At 44.4% G+C, this 22,715-nt stretch overlaps 2 protein-coding genes across 11 annotated transcripts in view; one reads left to right on the top strand and one right to left on the bottom strand.

The window, feature by feature from the left end:
- The window catches only part of LOC133145194 (zinc finger protein 835-like), a 43,881-nt gene that overhangs the window by 7,988 nt on the left and 13,178 nt on the right, over positions 1 to 22,715 (top strand). The gene's annotated exons all lie outside the window — the stretch shown is intronic.
- Positions 109 to 14,521, bottom strand: slc38a4 (solute carrier family 38 member 4). Of its 6 annotated transcripts, XM_061268432.1 has the most exons (18): positions 14,363 to 14,493; positions 13,290 to 13,370; positions 11,835 to 12,006; positions 8,595 to 8,822; positions 8,433 to 8,529; positions 8,226 to 8,341; positions 8,060 to 8,133; positions 7,894 to 7,986; positions 7,741 to 7,822; positions 7,574 to 7,656; positions 7,079 to 7,137; positions 6,738 to 6,992; positions 6,472 to 6,551; positions 6,313 to 6,413; positions 6,033 to 6,157; positions 2,642 to 2,786; positions 2,284 to 2,381; positions 109 to 2,105 (listed from the first exon to the last, which is right to left on the bottom strand). In XM_061268432.1, the coding sequence occupies exons 4-18, from the start codon at positions 8,714 to 8,716 to the stop codon at positions 2,001 to 2,003; spliced, it is 1,635 nt and encodes a 544-aa protein (XP_061124416.1). In that variant the 5' UTR covers positions 8,717 to 8,822; positions 11,835 to 12,006; positions 13,290 to 13,370; positions 14,363 to 14,493; the 3' UTR covers positions 109 to 2,000. The 6 variants fall into 6 exon arrangements, with proteins under 6 accessions (XP_061124416.1, XP_061124417.1, XP_061124415.1 ...); XM_061268433.1 differs by lacking the exon at positions 13,290 to 13,370 and having other exon boundaries at positions 14,363 to 14,504; XM_061268431.1 differs by lacking the exon at positions 11,835 to 12,006.

Raw genomic sequence — 22,715 nt, 5'->3', positions numbered from 1 at the left:
AACGCTTATGTCAGAAATATGGAAACGATGGCAAAACGGCGTAAGCTTTTTACGTAATCGCAACGCTGCCAATGTAAATCTTGCTGATTCATGGATAGACACAAAAAATGCCTTTTTTTTCACATTTTTATTCCTCATAATAAAACAGCATCACAGATACAAAGACATGCCCTTTGAATGGGTACGGTTACAAATTTGCCGTCAGCATTGGGCTTAACCAATGGAGGAGCGGTTCTGTTCTTTATTTTGACCAATACTTGCTCGGACCACTCGACCATGAGCGGCTAATCGGCTCCAATCACGCGAAAGATTTAATGACACTACCAAATGCAAACTAATAATACCTGAGATACTTTGGCGGAGCAGACGTGACTGCAAGAGAAAAAAAAACCCAATCGAACTGCAATCGGCGGCATAATTAGGAGAGTGTACCCTTCAGTCTTCAATCACGATGCTGTTTTGACGTTAAAAGGCCTGTGGAAAGCTTTTCCAAGGTTTCAAGTAATACCTTCCCAAGTGTTTCTATGGCAGCAGTTGATGCACAGTGAGATCAGAGCATTGATTGTCCTGGCGGAGCCTGGTGGACCTTTTCTTGTTTTTTTTTCCGCCTCGGTATTGCTCACAGGTAGCCTAACCTTGAACCCAGTGTTGGCCGGCAAGAGATAAGAAGCTACAGACTGTGTTTAGTATTTAGTGAAAACCTATTCCGATCATTCCAATGTGACATTCTAACAAAAAAAGTCATGACACGAACAGGCAATATTTCTACAAATATACAATAAAAGGAAAAAAAAGAACCTACTGTCATACAGCAAGAAAAAAATCTAAATGCATGTTAAACATATTTATATTTATATATATATATATACTAAAACAAACATTGGATTGCAGAAGATACTCTCAACGACGCTCTTGCAGACAATGAGAGCCAAGAGTACAATAAAATAACGATTATTTACAGAGCATATACAATTGTCCAAAAAGACCTTGTGTAATCCCCCAAAAAAGAAACATGCACATAAACACTATTTCATTTGAAATATCACTTTGCTTCATGTATCAAGATCCCCAAAGGATCTGTAAATATTGTCCACTTTGGCTGGGTGCGACACCGAGAGCACAATTTCATCGTTGATGTTCTTCGTAAAGGCACCAGTAAATAAAAGCCAATTCAATTCCGGTAAAGGCACGATTTGAAAAGATTGGTCGGATTAAAAAAAAAATGCTGATTAGTTCAATAAAGGCACCGGCGCATTCATGGATAGGCCCGATCATTTCGACTGACTTCATATGGCACGGGTTGAAAATACTCATCACATAAGTGACAGTAATGATTTTTTTTTTTTTTTTGTGTACTATATCTCGACAAAACATTTCAATTGCTAATTGCTACTAAAAGTAGCATGCTTTGTTTTCATTGACCAGCCATACATCAAGTGCCCGAAGCAGATTCTCTGTATTATGTACAACATTCAGTCGACAATTATATACATATACTGTTCAAATCACCCCGTCGCCGTAATACTGGAAACGTCTCCGATGTTTGACGTTGATGCAGCTTCATCGTGCAAAAGCTAAAACCGGTTGACTAGCGTTATGGTTCCCTACGTGCGTGCAGACTTTGGCAAGCCTCTATTTCGCGATCGTTCACATTGAAGAGAGCAGCAAAAAGACACCGAGCGGTTGCGTTAGTCCGACGCCGCAAAGCGATGCGAAGAAGTGCTCCGGGTTTTTTGAGAGGGCCGTGGACTCGGACCTCAAGTGCGCGGAAGCGGGCTGGCCCAGGCGGCCGTTTGGAAGGTGACAAATGTGTGTTCGTTCAGCTTCTTCATAACTGCCGCGACGATGCTTTTCGGCGTCTTCCAGAATTTCTTTTTTTTTAAAACAACAAAAATACAGCAAAACTCAATCTGAAAAGTCTGAAGAACATGTCCGGCTATTGTGGTAAATATATGTTTGTGGAGGGACTGAGCTCCAGGGAGGTCAGAGAGGTGGTTCGCTTAGTGCCCCCCGCTGGAACCGGGTGGATTGTGGATCCAGTCGAGAACTATGAGTGTCAGGCTGCCAATCATGAAGACGATTCCCACAACCAAGAAGACGGCGGCCTGGGGAGCGAGACCAGAACAAAAAATACTCAATGCTTTTGGAGGAGCGAGGACGCACCGCGGGATTTCTGGTGAAATTTCTGACGAGTCACATTTTGAAATCGGGCCCCGCCTGCCGGTATGTACTCGGAAAGAGGATATGTTGAGAAAGCGCTGACGGTGCATATTGTGGACTCACCCCGATTTTCTGTGGGGAGCGAAAAGGTACGGTCTTCACCAGGCGGAGGTAGAAGGCCGCAGGGAGGATGAAGATGAGCATGGTCGCTGCCGAGGAACCTGAACATCAAATAAAAGCGGGAGTTCAGAAAAGTATCACGACCTGTATGAATTTAGAGTGACTTGAAAAGATTAGCTATATGTTTAATGTGGTGGTGCTTAAGTGCCAAGAAGATTTTCTCACGCGACCGGCTTTAAGCTTGTAGACTTTCTCTTCACTAAAACAACCTCTGACCCGAAGCTACTAATCGGACCTCACATGTGAGAATCCCATGGGTGTGCTTTTCCTCCTCGTCTTATCTTTTTTACGGTCCACTTACCAATGAAGCCGAAGATGTCTCGGATGGTCGGGACGAAGATGACCAGCATGTTGTTGAAGAACAAGATGCCGGCGGCGATTAGCATGTGGCGAGGCCAGCTGAAACTTCGGCCGCTGAAGAGCAAAGTGGTGATGGAGGAACGGATCTGGACAGAAGAAAAAAAACAGGATGCAATTTTGCTTATTATTGAATTCCTTTTAGGAAGAACAATAAAATAATCGGGAGGTTAAATATTCTCGAGCATCTTACTGAATCGTGTATTCCGACAAACTATAAATTCCAACTATGCCAGGGTGTAAAAATAGAAAGTCACCAGAAAATTAAGTGAATTACAGATACCCGAAACTTCTACTTCAGTATAATGAAGCAGTTAATCTTCTTTCACTTCCTTCACAAAATGTCAAATTATAGAGAAGCGCCGCAGACATGCACACAAACTGACCAAAGGCATCATTAAAATTCCTGGGTATATCGTTTAACGTACACGTCGCGCAGCGTTGTCGCGGTGACGTACACCCGTTAACACACGCGCACACACACACACTATTCTCATAAGGGCGTTTACATGTGAAATAATCGCAGAAACACTAAAAAATATTTGATCCTTCGCATTGTATTGATATTATACTGTAAAAATGACTTGCTCTCTATGTTTTGTGGGGAGAAAAAACACACTTTCTATTTATCGGGATTTGGCAGGATAAGGAAGAGAGAATGAATCAAGCCTCGGTTGTCTTGAGTCACTCCCGAGCCTCATTCCCACACTTGGCATTGACCGAAGTGTGTCAAATGTTATGTGTACGTTTGCGCAAAGAGAAAAAAAAAATGTTAAAAGAAACAGCGAGCGCACAGATCCTCGCTAAGAGGCCCGGTACCGCTCGATCCAACCCCCAGTGGGTGAAAGGTCGTCTGTATCAGGTGTAGCCCGTAGCGCAAGCTAGCGAAGAGAACCAAGGCTTGGGGGCGCCCATTTCAAAAAGGGATTAGCCGGCGCCGTGCAAGGCAACTGTGAGGTTGCATCAGCCAGGCGCTGAGAGGAAGGCGGGTGGAGGCGTGTCAACCGTAGATGACAGTTAATTGTTTATTTTTTCAACCGCCCTTGCTTCCTGTCCCTTTTGACTCTTCAGCGAGCATATACGGCAACAACAGAAAAAAGTCATCCTTTCTCCAGTCCAAGTGACCTTCATTTTGATCGGCTTTTCTGGGATTGCTACCAAAAAGATGTCAAGCGGTGAAGAGTTATCGGAGATACTAACAAATATTTCATCCCCCTTAGAATAAAAAAACTCCCACCAGCTGTTGCATAACCAGGCTCGGAAAAGTCGAACCGGGACGGGGCATTTCTCTCCGAGGCTCCAAACTATTCGGCGCCCAACTGTTACCTGGCGCGAAGCCTTTGGAGTACACCGTGTGATATTTGTACACTTTTGACTCTTGCTATTTACTTGTCAGACACCAACCCCCCACTTTCTTCCAAACGTACACATACAAACGGTGAGAATGTAGTCGAACCGGTAAAACCGAGCGTAACTAGATTTCGCCACGCGGATTATTCAAACCTCTCGGAAGCATTTGTAAACATGCACAGCTTTCATTTCTTTTTGAAACATTGCCCAGAAAGTCCCCTTTTTAAAAAAAAAATATATATATATAAAACGTAACAAGTCAAGCACGACAACCAGATTGATGCATTTTCACTTCATCTTTTGCAGTCAAAACAAAACAAAGTGTAATGCTCTCGGGGCGGGGGCTAATTTTTTTTTCAAAGATCGTAATTATTCATTTGGCGTATGCTCAAAACAATCACCATAAATGTTCTTAGGGATCCATTAGTCACCGTAATTAGACTCTCATGTCTAGTCAGTAAATTCCGCCCCTTTAAAATCTGATGCAAACCCGAATGCGTCTTGCCTTGAAACCGAGACGCCAAAGCTAGCATGTTTTTAAATTGATATTTAGCACATAAAATTGATTTTTAATTCTTCACAGAGCCTGAGAACTGGGACATGTCTGCCTCCATGTAAAGCCCCTTCATAATGCACTGAATCCCGCCAAAGCCCTCCGTGATCCGGCCTCCGTTTTTTGTATCTACCGTCACGTGAACGCACACCAACGTACACACGCTCATTGTGCCGTCTAAACACGCACGCGCTGGCGTTATTTGCCCTCTCGCGTATATACGACTTGACCGCGGGGGCCGAGGACAGTCGGTCGCGGACAAAGCCAATGTTAATCTCTCGTTGAAGGTCGACAACCAAAGTAAAGGTCGGCGAGGATTCAAGGAGAGATTCTCAAATGTCAGGTGGAAACTTGGCACGGAGACAACCTGCCGCTTTCCATCTGATGTCTCACCTGAAGCCAAGGTTGACCCGGTACACGGCAATTTCGTTCGTCAATATCAAGCACGGGCAAAACGAATATCTTCCACAAGATGGCCGACTGTATCTGTTCTTTTATCTATTCTTGCTACTTTGTAACACCCAAAATGTGTCAAGACAGCGGCAACATAAGATAAGATCGTAATAATCAGTCTGAAGTATTGTGAGATCTTAGTTCCGTTTAGTCCCAGTCGGGTTTCCAATATTTATAAATAAGGCAACAAAAAGGTTTGACGCATTGTTCCCTAACGCCCTTAGCACCGTGGTCAAGGTGAGGTTTTTTCCACTGTCCACTCTGATCCAGTAAACTTCCATTGCGAAAAGAAAGGAAGGGTGGGGGTCATCTTCTTGCTCCCCCCCCCCCCCCCCCCCCCACCCTCAGACACATTATCTCCATTTCAATCCACAATGTCATGCAAGGAAAGTGTGTCCGCATGTGAATGCGGCTTTGTGCTAATGTCTATCCGAGGGTGCTTAGTCACAAGGCGAAAATGTAAACACCCTGATTTATGACTCACTCAGTCCCCATGTAAAACAGTGATGTGTTTTCACAACAATGGCCGCTGTCTCAGTTGATGACTCAATGACAACAAGGCTGCTGCTGCCACCTACTGGCTGCGTGCACCTTCTACACTCGCAAAGTTGCTATGTGATCAAGGCTAAAAGAAGGTCGTGACACTTCCTCTTGGTCAGCAGCCAACTTTATCCTTGAGGTCGGATGAAAACCAAGCTAAATTTAGCCCCTGCCCATGTTTGGGAAGGAACTATGTGAATGAATGTATCCGGGGGGTTTTCTATGAGCAGCACCATCAGAGGATTATTAGTTACTCAACATGGAATCAAGTGCGGATAGCAAAAGTGTTGGTAGGCAATTGTGCCCCCTGTCTGTTTGTTGAGGCATTTCATCACAAGACAGAAGAACATTAATGTGGTCCCAATTATGAGTATTTATAGGTTTTTTTTTCTATTTCTGAGTCAAGCAAACAGTTGCAAAGTTGCTCTGTGGTACTTACAGGGAAGAGCACAATGGGGACGGTCAACGTGACGGCAGTGAGGACAGCCAAACGCACCAGCAGTAGCAGGGTGTCAAACTTGTAAACCTTGGTGAAGGTGTGAAGAAGCTCCGCCTCCACGTTGTCTGTGTTTCGAAACAGTCACTTGTGAAACACGTAACAGAATATAAATTTGTTCAGACATGACATTGAATCCTCGAGCCCATGTCGCGGCGTTTGAATTTGGACTATGCTAATGCTAAGAATGCTAAGGTACTGATCAGTTGTCGGGTTGTCTTACCATAAAAAGTGAGGTAGCCAAATAGTGCTGACATCATGTACATGATGAGCATAGCGAGGATGGACAGGTTGGAGACGGTCTGCATCTTCTTCCTGCTGCGACTACAGAAACGACAAATTAGTTCTCCAACGGTTTTGGAAAGGAAACGTGTACACTTACTCTTTCAGCTCACTGTAGATGGGCAGCACCTCGGGGTGGCACACAAAGGCAAAGGCCAGGATGGGCACGGTGTACGCCGTCTGGAGACCAAATTGTAGACAGGTGGTAGGTTATTTGTCTACTCGAGATGTTAGTGTAGGTTCTCAACGGTACACAAAGGCCACAAATTCTACAAAAGACACAACACACCCTGCAAGCCCACCTTAAGCAAACATTTCACCTTTTCACCTTCGTAAAAAAAAATCTTATTCAAATAGCACGCCTACCTGTGAGTTGAAGATAAAGTATTTGGGCGTGCACATATCCTCGTCGTCGTGCTGCGGCTCAAAATGGACACCGGTGGAAGCCATGTGGCTATCGGTGACGGCCGGGGATACGTCCGCCCGGGAGAAGTCCATTTGCGCCGAGCGATTGTGTAACGCGTACACGCCCGGCATGTGCGAGGCGTTGGTGCTTAAGTTGGCTGAGACGTGGTTCAGGAAGGGAAGCGGGCATGGGAGCTGGGTTTTCTTGTAGATCACCTGGGAGCAATAGTAAGGTCACCTTGGTGATTTGACGCAAACGCTAAAAATCCGTGAATTTTTTTTTCTTCTAAAAGTAAACTTACGACTCCCAGGAAGAACACCATGCAGCAAAGAGAAAAACCACTCGTGTAGCCCAGATAACCTGCAACGAAAATCAAATATTTGTAGACACTCGGACAAGACAGCTTCGATATCGCGGCTATTTTTTCCTCTGCTTTTCCTATAAACAGCTGGAAATCTATTTGAATGTCTATTCCAGGATATGGGGCACAGATGTAGGTCAAATAACCAAAAATAGATGGATAAAAGATGGGAGGGGCAGTTTGGGTTAGGGTTAGGACAGTTTATCAATCATGCCAAGAGATACATATCTAGCCAAGCTGAATGAAGACTGAGCCCGGCCCATAAAATGTGAGTGATGGAGCTGACTTGCTCAAAGTTGCATTTGCCAGAGCAGACTTGAGAAACGGTGTTGGGTTACTTTCGATTACAGACAGCTGCGTGGATGCCCGACGTATCGCTTACAATCGCACGGCGACAACTAACATCTTGACATCCAGATTATTAGGGGTACTTACCCAGATTTTTAAGCAGCGACAAAGGGAAAATAATTCCAATGGACACAATTATCACCAGGTAGTTTCCGTTCAGGTACCATTCACTGCAAATGCAATGCCCCCCCAAAAAATAGGTTAGAATCGGAAGTAATTCCGATCGTGATCGCAAAATCATAACGTTCACTCACCCGGTACTTTCTTCCAAACCCAAGAACGCCCGAATAACTTCCGGCAGCTCGTATTTCACGATAAAGAGGTAGCTAGATATGGCTGCAAAAAGACATAACGTTAAAATTCAGCGTTTGCTAGCGTTTATTTCCCGAATCGGTTTTTTTTCTTACCGCCAATGTTTTGCATTGTAATCGATCCAAACGCCGCTATTTTTCCCGGCCAACCAAACGCCCTTTCTCCCAGTTTTTCATAGATGAGGGATCCTGCGAAATCATTTGTTGACAATCACCCACTGAATATGCGATCCCTTGTTTTAAGGGTGACCAAAACACCAACCTCCTTCTTTCGCCGTCATTAGAAGCAAATGCACAGAATACAAGGAGAGGATGGCAACAGCGATGAGTAGGAGTCTAGAAGGAAAAATGATGATGCAATATGTATTCCATCATCGATGCCTGAGTGTCCATTCGTATTGTCATTGGCAAGTTACGTCGATACTCACGTAAACAATACAATGCCAGTGTTGGCCATGGCGTACGACAAGCCCAGGATCCCGCTGCCCATTATGGCGTTGCTTAAGTTAAAGACGGACATTCCGAAGGACGTATGGCCTGGATGCTGGTCGGATTTAAAAAAAGATTTATTTTGTGGAGTCAATCAAATAGTTTGATGATCGTATCTGATGCTGATCAATTGTTTGTCTCCTTACATATTCTTCATGATACTCTTCATATTTCTTCTTCTTCATCAATCCATTCGTCAGGAACTTTTGGCTCTCGCCATCGTCCATATCGTCCAGGAACTGACTGCAAAGGCACAAAGCGCTTTTTTAAAAAATTGCTCGTAGGTTTTTCATGCACACGGCGCTCACCTGTTGATGGTAGCCTTTTCGGAATCGATGGTCTCTGTGAAACGGTCCAAACTGTCCGTGCTGTCGTCGTCGGCCTCCGTGGCGACTTTCCTCAGCTCCATGCGATCCACAATTCCCGGCATAGCGGTTCACGCGGGACGAGGATTTCCAATGCTTACTTGACGGTTTCGACGATCGCAAGGTGCTCCTTTAACCCTTGCTTGAGTGCTCTATCTCCAAAACGTGATTCTAAAAACAAAAATAGATGTTTCACCAACAAATCCCAAAACTAGGTCAGGGATGCAAGATGTTCTTTGGCCATCAAGGGGCCCCCTTGTCCACGTCGGCCCACAGGGGGAGGAGACAAGCTTCACATTTTCCACTTTAACATCGTTATTATGTAACGTAATGTAGCGATTCAGTGTAACACAAATTGCTGTGTCAGGACTCACAAAGAGCTCTTAGACTAGAGCGAGAATGAACCTCTGTCGAGCAAGGTTAAATTGGATCGGCACCAGATTCGACGCTATGGTAGATGATGTCACCCGAGCCCGACTCCAAGTTTCCCGACTGTCTTAAACCGCTCAGCAGAAACGTCTTTGCATCACGATACACATCGCATGTTTACAGTCAACATATGAACTGACGTCATGGGAAGTGAAAATCAAACCGCCTGACCCTCGCCGCTGATTCGATTGAACACACTTTTGCTTCGCCGTTTAAACCGATGGCGATTGCACGTGTTACCTTTTAACAACCGTACCCAGAAATCCCCCTAATCACCTCTGCCTTGCTTTTTAATGGCTGCTTGTTGACTTTTCAACACCAAGAGGGTTAACCTGTCTGACTGGGTTAGCTTCTCTTGGACCTAAAGACCCCGTCCCCTCCCCTCCCTCCTCCACAATTTGATCATTTCATATTTATTCTTGCCTAGCCATGTCAGACTAATTGACACATAACATTTTGATGTACGCCGCTGGGCCACATCTGGAATACACATGTGCAACTAGCGGCCGCGGAAGATTCATTGGGAAAGCCGCAAATGTGTCCTAAGAAACATAAGATGTAACAATCCTTGTACCCTGGAAAGTTTCCACTCCAATCTTCAGCCGCTGTATTTTATTTGAAATGTCACCAGGGTCACACACTGACCTAATTTGCGGAGACAGGTTTTATATAACTGGCAAGCATTAATAAATCGTCAGTCAGCCGCAAACGAGTTCTGCATCGCGACAAAACGTCTCAAATTTAAACGAGTCAAAGCGATTAATATTCACTGAACATTAGCGACTGACCGGCAGATAAATGAAGCAATGTAAAATGTTTTAGTTTCATTTCTAGAAGTACTTCCTCTGACCTTCTCCACCCAAGCAATGTCTTGCATCAGCCAACAAACTACTTGAGTGCAAAATTCTTTTCTGTCGGGAAAGTGCAAAGCAGCTGTGTTTTTGTTTCGCCACTACTCCGCAGCCAGATCATGCATCAACAAATAATGTCCCTTAAAAAAAAAAAGCTCATCTCTAACATATTCCAAAACTTACTCACTCAGAAGATTCCTTGCGGGAAAAAAAAAAAATCTGGACCGCTTTTTTTCTCTAAGCCAAAAATACGTTTTAGTAGTCGGACGGTGACAGAGAAGTGAAGGGTCGAGGAGCTGCAGCTATTTTCTAACTCAGGTGAGAAGGGACGCTTTTAAAAGGGGGGAGGGAGGACTTCGGTCACCCAATCAGGACAGGGCTCTCCTTTTGAGCACGCTCATAAGAATCGACCCCCTCCACCCCTGCCTGGCCTCTAAACACACACTCTCACAAACTACCTCTTCAGAAAAGAAATATAACATCATTATGATGACTTATTATAAGCGTCGGACAGGATCACACACTAGTGAGGTCTGTCCTGCCTGGCGTGAAGTGATCACGTGACAAGTCACATGATCTTCCTTTGCCAGCTGCATTGCCAGGCACGAGCCACACAAGTAGGACGTGCCGCCGCTCCGCCAATCAGAGCGGGCGCAGCGAATGTCGCTGCGCCCAAGGTCGAGTACATGTCAGGGATGAGGCGTTATCTCGTCGTGATGTCCAAACAGGCAGAACATACAGTGAACTCCCGAGAATCCTCAGTTGCCACCTTGCCGGTTAAAAAGATCCGATCTAGCAACTAGCTAATTTGAAAAGAGAGTCTGGGGTCTATTAGCCCAAAAAGTTACACACGGCGGTATTTTACACCAAAACTCACTCCACCGACATTCCTGAGATAACTTCAAATGCTCAGCCAATCACCTGTGACCAGAAAGCTGGAGGGGAGGGGCGAGGGATGGACGAGGCGCCGTAAAGTATACCGACGGACAATGCCGGCGTTCGGCAAGGCATGAATAATTGAAGTCCTCCAGTTTTGATGACGGAAATTGAAAATGCTGTGATGTAACAAAAAGAACAACCTAAGACTCGAAGATCAGTTACCTAGCAACAAGGACATCACCTATGTTGACACACCCCTGTTATGAAACACCATATTGCTATATATATATTCACACACCACCATGGAATTTACCACCATTGATAGGTTCTGTGTAAACACCACAGGCAGTCTTTCAAGGGTGCGCTTCCTCATTTTTTTTTTTTTTTTTTGTAGACCCTTAACCAACTGTCCCTGATGACCTATTAGCCATTTTCACAAGGTGAATGTCTAATCCAAGTCATTTTAGTCAAAGCAATCTTTTAGCCTATTTACCTTGGCAGTTCATGGAAACAGCAGATCTAATGAAACAGAATTTCAAAAAAATCAAAAGTCACTTGATCTTGGGAATCATTCTTCAGTAGGTTGTTAAAGTCCTTGAGAGCTCTATCGAAGACTTGACAGTGGCCGCGGAGCCTCGAAGAATTTCACAGGTCTGAGACGACGTATATTTCTGGATCCTGTGTTCCGCGAACGTGCTTGCTAAGCCACCGCTAGGTCCGTATGACATAACAGCTTATGATATAAGTGAGCAAAGATTTTGGGATTCACTTTTTTGTTTCAACACATCTGCTGGAATCAGGCAGCTCCCGAATTTCCAAGTGCCACGTCGTCAAAAACAAAGCTTGTGTGACGCCCATCACCTCCTAACCGTCTCTCCACGTGGGAGGAATCTATCATCGCCGTGACAACTCCTACTTCATTTCGGACGTCAAAACATAGACAAACTCTCCCAATGGCGTCACGCAACGACAACAACAGCCACCTCAACTTGACCTTTTGTACGAGCACCTCATGTGCACTAACCTTGTTTGTGACTTCTTCCTCTTATCGCTTTGCATTGATCCGCAAACTTCAACGTGACGGCAGCGACGTGCTTTTACGCCTTCTTTGCCTTCGTCCGAAGGGTTAGCGGGTTTAGTGCGGGAGATCCTGACGGTGTCTGGATTATTTATTTAACATCCCCGTGCAAAGTGCTCTGCCAAAAAGAAAAAAACGGAATAGTACAATCTTAGAATTTTATTTGAGTAGTCATTTTCTTGCTTTACTTGTTTATCTTTGTAACGAAACCCTACTCGCGTCTATGTTCCTCCTTACAATGGCTCAGTGTTTACTGGCTTAATGTAATTTGGCAACTGACACTTCTCCTTTGTCACCTGTTGCGTAACTTATGGTCAAGCTTGCGCTTAAGTCATTTTGTGTATTATTTATGGCGGCGGGCTTTTTCGCTTTGCTGCAAGAAGCTCAGGCAGCCGTCCAGCCCGGTTTTCCTTGGCTCGCCAAGAGAGTTGAAGAATGACTTAAAATGTTTTTTCAATCCATTGTGCTGGGGCGCCTTGTACTAAAAATGCAAAAGCAGAGTGCTGTAAAAGCAAACACAGCTTCTATTAAGGACATTGCCTTATAAAAATGCTCTTCAACCTTTTATTTAAAGTATGAAGTTGACAAATAGCCCATGTTATTCTGTTGAAAACAAATAAAGAAGTTTGATTTTTATTTGTCATTGTTGACACTTGGCTAGTTAGCATGTCGCGCTAATGGCCAACGGCACCGCTTGCTATTTGTGTTTACGAATAAGCTAGCTCTGGCGTCATGTTAATTGTGGATTCCGAGCAGCTGTGTGGCCCAACATCTCGCCGTGTTTACAAGATCTCAAACGACACACTGAGCCCTTGCGGTTGACCTGTGACCTCTGACCATCATGTGGAAAAGAGGAAAACAAATTTGAACCCCCACCCCTCCCTTCCAGCCAACCTCCAAGGCTGCTTGTCACTAAAACGAGAAGAGACAGGGTGGCCCACCTTCCATGAACACTTCCGAGGGGGGCCTGGAAACGGAGATGTATGACTTCGAGGCGCGTCTTGACAAGTTACGCATTCGTCCCCGGATGAATCGGCTCGGCGCCGCGCTGCTAAATTCATTGCTGAGGTGTAACCGCAACACTCGACAATAACTTGAAGCAATTAATAGGACGGAGATTGTTTCGTTTTTCGCTCATATAATAATTCATTTCTGCTAAAAACTTTTATCGGATTCCGTGGGATTTTATGACGTAATATCCTCGCCCAGTACCGAAATAAATATGTCATTTATCCAGATGTTTCATAGAGACAAAACTGTCTTTTAGGTCAATGCTGACTGGAAAAACGTGGTAAAGTAGGCCAGGGGCAAATATTTGCATGATCACCATGTATTAATAGCAAGCAGAATGGCAACGATAGGCTGAACATGCCGCTCAAATATGCTCAAGATGTTCCTTACATTTTCCAAAGTGGATCTCGTCTTTGTGTGGTCAGGGGTGCGTTGCTTCATACCGGCTGGCTTAAAACCAGTGTAAACACGCTGCAGATAAGCAACACAATGGAACGCTGGAGAAAATGTAGGCCAAAAGTATACGACAACTTGGAAAATGTATAGAAAGACATTTAGTTTTAACACTTTAAAAAAACTTCAATTGTGAAAATCAAAGCTGTTCTTCAAATATCATTTTGAGTATTTTTACCCATGTGTCGATTTTATGAACACATTAAATAATAATTATAAATATATATAATATAATAAATAATATATAATAATAATATATATATAATTTTGAATATAAGCATTTTTACCCATGTGTCGATTTTATGAACACATTAAATAATGATTATAAATATATATATATAATATAATAAATAATAATGTAATACATTTTGGCCATTCATTCTTAGTTAGTTGTAGCATTACATTTATTTGTAGTAGCAAAACTTCTACTGTCTACATAAATACAGTAAGTGCACGGAAAATGTACATTGAGTCAAATAATCATTGAGTTAAATTAGGCGGCTTAAAAAAAAAGGGTTTTACTGTCTCGAGTTGCGCTAATAGCACCAACATTGGACCTCATGATTGCAGTCACAACATTATTAGCTCTCCTGTTACATAAAAAAACTGCCATCCACATTTCTCAATCGACTCTGGACAGAAGCGTGTTTAGCTCCACGCCATGTGCCCCCCACGCAGACAGGCAGGCAGGCAGAACCTTTTTGTTTTGTTCTACAACGCGTCGTGTGTGTGTGTGGGGGGGGGACGGGGAGCTCGGAAGGTAAGGGATAATAAAACTAACTCAACCGCTTGAATCCAAATAGCTTAACCGGGGGTTGTTTTAATTCCCTAAATGAGTTACTAGAATTATTTTTGCTTTGTTTACGCACGGCGCCACCCTGCAGGAAACGCTACTGTTGCATTCATCTTAATCACGTCGCTCAAAAAAAAAACCACATGTTAAGTGAGCCATTCGAGAGCATTACAACAATCGGGATATTAAAAAAAAGTAAGACGATAAGAGGGCTTACCAAGTGTGAGTGGAAGGCAGTTGTAAGTAGCAGCGAAAGCAGGAGGAGGAGGAGGACTATTGGAAACAAGAGATGGAGACCCTTCCCATTTAACAAGCAAGGAGCCTGAGTGGAAATTTCCATGTGCCATGTGATGACGGCAGCTAGTGAAGCCTCATGTTTCACTGCTGGAGGGGTGGAGGGGGTCCCAATCTGACACCCCAACAACACCCCCGTCCCCCCTCCCCCAAACCGCAATGAGGAAAGCCTCCCTTGTCTCAAATATCTTTGAGTAATCTTAATTGTTGCTTCGGATTATCCAATCCAAACTTTTTAAAGGGAATTAAAAATAGTCCGAGGAGAGGGTCGCTTTTGTTTACATTCCGTCTGGCCACATTGGAGGGAAGAGGGGCATTCCGTAAGGGAAAGCTAAGGAAGGATGACTCACTTACAGGACTTAAGAACAGAAGGAAATAATCTTCACAGTACAAATGGTGGCTGTTTATTAAATTTGCCTTTAGTTAACAGAACCGAGAATAGAATTTTGGATATTGCGAGGGATAGTCCTATTTTTAAAAGTCCATTGTCACTCTGAACTTACGTATAACACGACGAACACGTTTTTCGAGAGACAAGACCGCGCTCGGACGATTCTTTTCCAGACTTGCACGGAAAAATTGGAGAGTGCGAGGCGGCGTGGCCACAAAATTCACAACAAGCAGCTGTTTGGTAGATAGTAAACATTTTGAGCTTCAAATTTCACTAAAGAACCAACTGTGAACTTTTTTAACTAAAAATAGGCAAGGACGAGCAATTCTCGGGACCCACGGAAATCTCCGCTATCAACTTTGGTGGCTTAAATCAGAAATAATTGTCATGTCACGCTCAAAATCGCTCCACGGAAATAACGTCTCACATGAGAGCACGATTTCTTCAGCTGACACCGATTAAATATTCTGGCGCTGCGGATGATATGCTCTCCGGATCATTTGAGGTCACCAGAAAGGAATGATAGTAGTAATAGCAGTTGTCATTTGTTAAATAATTTGAAAAAAAAAAAAGAATGATGCCAAAAATCCTTTTTTTTTATTACGTCAACTGGTAAGTTAGTACAGCATATGAAAAAAAAATGTTCTGAGCAAACACAGACAACACTTGCATAATAGTGTGTAATAGTGACCAGTGGTTGTTTGCATAAACTTTAGAGCAGAACATTTCTTTGATTTTTACACCATGTTGAGTAAGCCGGTCAAACAAAAGTCAGACTTATATAACTTGGACAGCGATCCCTCGTACGAATCGATGATCTCTTGAACACATAAATGACTCCAATTAAACAATTACCGGTCTTGGGGATTTAAAAAAAAAGCTTATTGTGCCGTAATCACCCCGTTCTTTTTTCTTTTTTCCAAAGAACCACATCTGCTGCTGTTTTCGCATTGACTTGACAACACAGGAGGGCCCACCCGTACAAGCAATTGGTGTTTTTCTTCTCTGTTTGACTCACTTAAATTGGAAAGATCACAGTCTCCAACAGACTTCTCACCTCTGGCAAATGACTGTTTGTCCAGATGGGTATTTTATTTTTTTTCCCTCATAAAGTCTTCAATCTCCTAAAAATAGCCTTCAAAATAGGCCCAAATGCCAATTACTATGAGAATAATATTTAGTTTGCCAAAGTTAAATAAGAATTCACTTTTATTCTATATGGAACTCAATTGAAAGATTCCAATGTCATCTTGCTGAGTGAGTCCACTGCAGGGGGAAGCGTTATCGGGGATATTCCGTGCGCAGGAATGTTGTCGGCCATTAACACAAGAACAAGTGAGATTGGCGTCATTGCTTCTTATCTTGGAAACAGGAAGAATTCTGTGATGTTATCTCTGAAACGTGTGAGATTTTTGTTTACGTTCCGATTGTGTTGGTAGACGTGAGTTAATGACGCTGTTTGGTTTGGAAATGGAAGATTTGGGCTTTTTCAATCGTCTCCGATCGTCTTTACAGGACAATCCTGTAGGGAGCTATTAATTCTCCTCAAAACGCATTTGAAAAAAAATTGTTGATGTTTTATGAGGAGCCTGGAACGGATAAATGGCATTTCCATTTATTTCAATAGGGAAAGATGATTTGAGATACACGTGTCTTAGGAGTATGGCATGTTTAAATGTAAAAAATCGTAAACATAAGACATCCATTTCCTCTCCCTGTGGCTTTGATTCCATGAATGGATCTTCTTCCATTACTGCCCAGCGTTATTCGCTAGCAGTAAACAAGTCAGATTGATGGTTCGGAATGGCGTAGCCTATTAAAGAAGACCAAAAAAAAAATGCTTTGAGGCACAGGCTGATGAACAACCCAACAGTTAAGACAAGATGGATGCAACCTCCTGTGAAGTATAACGTTAGCGGCGGATTAGGAAAGTATTCTCGAGGTAGCGCCACGTCTCTCGCTATTGTTATTTTTTTGTGTTTTGCTAATATCTATCTTCTGCTTCATTAGCAGCTTTGGATTCATTAGCAGTTCTTTCGGGGCTCAGTGATAACCCCTCCCCGAAAGCATCCGGGGTGCCCCTCGTGCTAGGCCTCGACATCATTTGCCAATTCTTCCACTTCTCCGCTTCAACTATTAATTTTCTGAAGCCCCTTACATAACCCGTTACGCAATGTGTTTTTTTGGACCGTTTTGATTCCCCTCCGCGTTAATGGGGGTACCTCGGCCGACCCAAACAGGCACCCAACGGTCATCCGGTTTTGAAGGACCACCACCGCGGTGCGCACGTGTCACTTAATTGTGCCGGACATGTGCAGATGGGCGAAAGTTGTTTGTCAGTTATGACGCAGCTTGAGGTCCCCCCCCCACCCCCTCAATCCTCATTGTTGCCAGCTTTGTTATTGTTTGCTTTATTTCTTCTTTGAGGAACACAGCGGAGATGTGTTTGGACACGTTCTGAATCTCATTTACATTTTAAAATGACATATTCCTGGATAATGACTTCTAAATAAAGTCATAAGGTCACAGCGCCCCAGGTTTGAAATATTAGCCAAACAAGTCGACCAATTTCAAACGCAAAAATAGCCTTCGGCTATTTTTCCCTGCGTGTGGCTCACTTGTCATGTGAGCCGTTGGAGTTTGTTGTCTGGTGTTCTTCTGCTTCAGCGACTAGAAGGACAGCTCGGTTCATCTCTTTTTTGTCTCGAGCTGTTTTCGCTGGAATTGCCTGCAATCAGTCTGCAGGTTTTCCCAGCACGCCGCCGCGACTCAATATGAAAGTGTCCCTTGTCAAGCGGACAAACGGGGGATTTGTCCGACAGGGCGTCATGCGCCGGTTGTTTGCCCAAATTGCATTGGCGCTCTGGAGGCCGACCGACATGCAAGCGGGCGTTTTGGTCTCCAGCCAAGTCCCTGTACTTTTCCATCGAACAATTGAAGAGGGCCTCTGGAAAGGTTTCCTAGCGTCCGTGTCTTATCAAAAAACATTTTTTCCTTCTCAAGCTTTTGTCTGAGAGGAGGGCTCGAGGGCACGACCAGTCCCCCCCCCCCCCCGAGCAAGAATGTTATTGTTTCCTGAGCTTTTCAGATGACACGCTTCCTAACAAGATGTGCGAGGATCCGAATTCTTCCCTCGTGCAACTCGGCCACCTCCACTTCCCTGTCGACACGGTATTTTCGGCTTTGACCCTTTCACCCTGCCGCTGTGCAGGCGGGCAAACGTACTCCCACTCCGCACTAAGTGGAATCCAAAGATAAGTCAACAAAATAGGATCTTTCGCCGTGTTACATTCAAGGGCGTCTGACTTCCCGAATTTGAACTCCCTAACCTGAGTCACCGAACTTTGGGTCAAGGCGGAACGCATGATAGCATGATAAATGACGCCCGTGTGTGTCAACATCACTTTCAGGGAAAATCACACCCAGCAAAACACTTTTTGCGACAGAAAAATAAAAGCCTGTGCAATTTGAAAAAAGCCAGCAAATGACAGTGCAATACCTTCAATCTCCACATGAGGGCGGTATCGCACCACCTATTAAATCCTCGGTGGGCCTTAATTTTAAAACATCTTTTGGGGGTTTATTCGACAGATAAACTGCTTGAACTCGTTGATTTTGTCACCCTTTTACCATAACATAAATGTTCTTTTCTTTCTTTTCCCTACTATATAACTGGTTTAATCTGTCAGACATAATACATTTCGAAAAAATCATTTTGCATTCGTAGTGGTGATTTTATTCCGTATCAAACTTTCAGACAATTTAAAGTATGATGGCAGTGACCCCCTCTCCCCCCCCCCTTCTAAGCTAAAATGGAGTCACTTTGACTCTTGTGGGACAATCACACAGTATGGACATTACCAACGGTACGATTCACATTTCCAAATGGTCACCAAAGTGCTGATCCTTAACATCCCAATGGACAAAACCGCCGTGCGCAACCGCCACCGTGCATTATTTATACCCGCACAGCATCTCAAAGCCGGTGGCAGAAAGCTTTTGAATGGGGAAAGGAATTGCTGCGGGGGTCAAAACGTCGGCGGGTGAAGTGAAAGCATCGGCGTTTGATGTAGACAAACACTTATACATGCACTCAAACGCACCGCAAAGATGCCTCGCAGCAGCTCGGTGCACTAAGGGCAACAATAATTCGAAGCATGTGGAACGTTGCATCATCGTCGCTAACTCTTTGGGTTGTATACGATTTTTTTTTCGATGGGAGTTTAGACAAACTATAAATAAAGAGATGCCCTTCTCAAATCTCGCATATTTTGAATTAGTACGTGAGTAACTCGAGTCATACCTGCCTTCACCGTATAATCAGTGACTATATTTAAACCAGACATATGCCAAATAATCTACAATTATCCCCCAGGTAAGGAAGGACGTGGCTCATCGCAAACACGTTTGATTTTTGACGCACCGTATTCTTCGAATCCATCAAGCTGCTTCCCCTCCAGCATTTCAAACAGGTTATTATCGATGTCTCCACTCCTTTAAGTATCAGCAATCATTCTGCCCGGGAAAGATGGACACTCTGGCATTCCCCCAATGGCTTTCCTTTTTGATGGCCGGCGCCATGGAAACATACAGCCATTTGTCTTGTCACGGTGTCCTGGGTTGAAAGCTCATAATTACCAGCGCGTCGTGATTAGACCGAAGTCAGTAATAAGGGATCGGCCTCATTCTCATCATCGTTCGCAGCTAATGAGACGGATTCATCCTTCTGCAAAGGCAATTTTGATGAATTTTTCGCTGGGTTTTTGTTTGCGTGCGGTGGACTCGATGGACACAATGGGGGACTAAAGAGGAGGCTTCAAACTGTGATGAATTGTACAAATGCAAATGCTGTTTATGAAAGCTATCAATTTTCCCTTTGACGTAAATAAACAGGAAGCTCGGAACGAAACTGCGAGAGTTTTTTTCCACGCTTGAAGTGTTCTGTCTCCAGTCAGCTAAAAAAAAAAAAAAAACATTAGCTTGGCTTGTTTGCCCAGAGCCCGATAGATTCTTCTATAACATTGTGTAACCTCCAGTGTAAATAATGAGACTGCGGCGCGGGGGGGTTGAGTCCTGGAACGAGGAGTCTTCAAGGGCACACATGTTTAATTGAGATGATGGTATCTTTAATGGGGCAAATCCTCCCTGAAAAGACACCATTAAGCGTATAACGCCATTTCCCACTGCTGCTTATCACGCGGGGGTCATCAATGCGTGGTTGCATCACTTGGACTTAACCAACAGCATCATTCTCGGGGTGTCATTATTGGAAGTTCTCTTCGATTCCAATTTCAATCCATCCATTATCAATTTTTGGCAAATTTTGGATTGTTTAATCAGATTTCAGCGCCGCCATGATGATTTAATATGCCTCAGGGCGTTCGGAATCAACCAATGATGTTGTCTGTGAGGCGGTTTCTTTAATCAATCCGATTTCAAACGTCATTGAGCCGGAATGTTCATTCGTGTACGACTTTTTTCGTTCGTAAACTATTTTAGCTGCCCTGTGTATAACGTGCTCGACACATAAAGTCGACTTTCTATAATTGTGACGTGAGGTATTCGGTTACTATCGTAAAGACTGCCTAAATTGTGTGTGTAGGCTTTTATTCCAATTGAACATTTTTGTGAACACTTAGACCTACTACACTACTCTTTTTGACGGCGGTCCAAAAGTTTAAAAAGCATCAATAATTGCGATCGACCTTGCGTTTTGTTGTGCTAATCGCGGCCGCGCTGTGCAGCTGCAGCTTTTTTTTTTTTTTTCCGTCACTCCACTCCAGCCGCGTGCGTGCGATGTTGTGCTGCGGTGGCTTCCCGTCTTGCCATCGCCCCTATCCGTCCCCTCCCACTGGCGTCACGCAAGTCGACCTGCAGGTGAACAGTTCATTGGCAGCTTTCCCCCCCTCTCTCCTTCCTCCCCATCGCGCACGCCAGCCGGCTGTCTGCTTTTTTGAGGCTCGCGCAATGTTGCGCCGGGGGACCAAACCCAGCCGGCTTTGAGAGCCACGAAGGAGGATCATGCGGTCGGAGCACGGATCCACAAGCTAACGTGGACGAGAGGATGTCTGTTTGAACAGGCAGCAGCTGCGTGGGCGTCAAGGTGAGCAGGCAGCGGCTTTGTATTTTCCGTTTTTTTTTCTCCGGTGTTTATTTCCACGACAAGCCAAGGGTGCGGAGTTGGTCAGTTCCTCCTAATATTAATTTTCCTGGGTCTGACAGAGTTGTATTCCAAACTGCTTTTGTAAAGCACTTTTAAAACAACTGTGTGCAGTTTGATTGTAAGAGAGGAATGAGAAATTAATATTTCTTATCCATCAGAAAATACAAACAGAAGCTAATGCTAATTGTTTGACTTTTCACCCCTCATTGGGGCGCAGCTAGGGATGCATCGATGCTATTTTTATCGGAACAAGTACTTGCGTTTTAGTAATACCCGATACCGAGTACGGATACTTGCTAATGCATCTTGCGATGGAAATTGATTTTGACTTCAATTAAAATGATGAAGAAACATTCTCTTATCTACAATATATGAAAGTCTAAGGATGCCAATTCCCTTAGTCATCTGTATCAAAATACCAAAACAGAAAGAAACACATTGACTTTACTTGTACCTGAACACAGCTGTTGCACGAGCGCTAGTGTAAACACGAATGGCGGCTGAAATAAACAACCAGGCAGCATTCGCTATAATAGGCAAGGCAGCTTTATTTATTTATATAGCAGATTTCAAACACAGGGCAACTCGAAGGATTGCCTCTCTGGATTCAAAAGTATTTGCACTTCACTCTGCTCGGCAGTTTATTTCATTCGCAAGCAGCATAACAGCTAAATACCGCGTCACCATGTTCGCTTCGAACTGTGGGATCCACGAATTGATCCGAGTCTGCAGACCTCGGAGTCTGTTATTCCATGAAAATACCTCGAACGTACCCCGCGACACAAAGCATCCAGTGATTGGTTGAACTAGTCGGCGGATTTTAAAATCGAATCAACAGCAGTTGATCAAAATGATGACATCCAAATTGGTGTGATTCTTCCTCAGCTCTCCTTCCAACGCATGACATGTGTAAAGCACGTGAGACGGCAAGCTGAGACTCAGCCCTGAGGGGGAAAAGCAGGATGCGTGTCATCGCGTCGCATCTATTGAGCCGGAGCAGCGTCGACCCCGCGGCGGTGGCCCTGCTGCTCACACTGTGTCTCGGCTTCCCTCCTTGGACCCTCACGTGCCCGCCCGGCTGCATTTGCACTAGCGATATTGTTTCTTGCAGCGGCTGTAATCTATCCAGCCTACCCCTCGACCTCCCTGACTACGCCACCCGCTTAGACCTGAGCCACAATTCCCTGGCCGCCATTCCCACTGATTGGACAACGCGGCCGTTGGAGCGGCTCGCCGCTCTGCTCCTCGGCCGCAATCGCATCAGCCAGATTGAAGCCAACGCTTTCGCCGTGACACCTCATCTCCTCCACTTGGACCTCTCCTCCAACAATCTATCAGAGGTCAATTCGTCTATCTTTACCGGCCTGACGCAGCTCAGAGAGCTGCTGCTGTTTGGTAACCAGATTGCTCGAATCAATCCTAACTCCTTTAGTGGTCTCCATAGTCTGGTGAAACTCTACCTGTCTGGAAACAGACTGACATCACTTCCCGTAAATCTTTGGGATGGAGGTGGGCCTCGCAACTTGACCTTTCTCGACGTGTCAGCCAACAGGCTCGCCAGCTTGGATGTCCGCACTCTGCTTTCTCTGAGCCAACATGGCGGAATTTATTTGCAGGGAAACCCTCTTAGGTGTGACTGTGCTTTACTGGCTCTTCTTGAGTACTGGACGTGGAAGCAGTATCGCCCCCTGTTGGACTTTGAAGATGACTACCCGTGTAGGG

Source organism: Syngnathus typhle, linkage group LG21 (genome assembly GCF_033458585.1).
Source record: "Syngnathus typhle isolate RoL2023-S1 ecotype Sweden linkage group LG21, RoL_Styp_1.0, whole genome shotgun sequence".
Classification (NCBI taxonomy): Eukaryota; Metazoa; Chordata; class Actinopteri; order Syngnathiformes; family Syngnathidae; genus Syngnathus; species Syngnathus typhle.
Note: the sequence above shows the minus strand (reverse complement) of the source record. Positions and strands in the feature narration are given on the sequence as shown.

What these genes read in the sequence shown, in the direction of transcription:
- slc38a4 (XM_061268430.1), bottom strand. Translation starts at nt 8,716, where the DNA reads ATGCCGGGAATTGTGGATCGCATGGAGCTGAGGAAAGTCGCCACGGAG. An exon ending in GTCGCTGCTTAAAAATCTGG is followed by an intron (nt 7,138 to 7,573) that starts GTAAGTACCCCT and finishes TTTTCGTTGCAG; the next exon opens with GTTATCTGGGCTACACGAGT. An exon ending in GCTCCCCACAGAAAATCGGG is followed by an intron (nt 2,106 to 2,283) that starts GTGAGTCCACAA and finishes CTCGCTCCCCAG; the next exon opens with GCCGCCGTCTTCTTGGTTGT.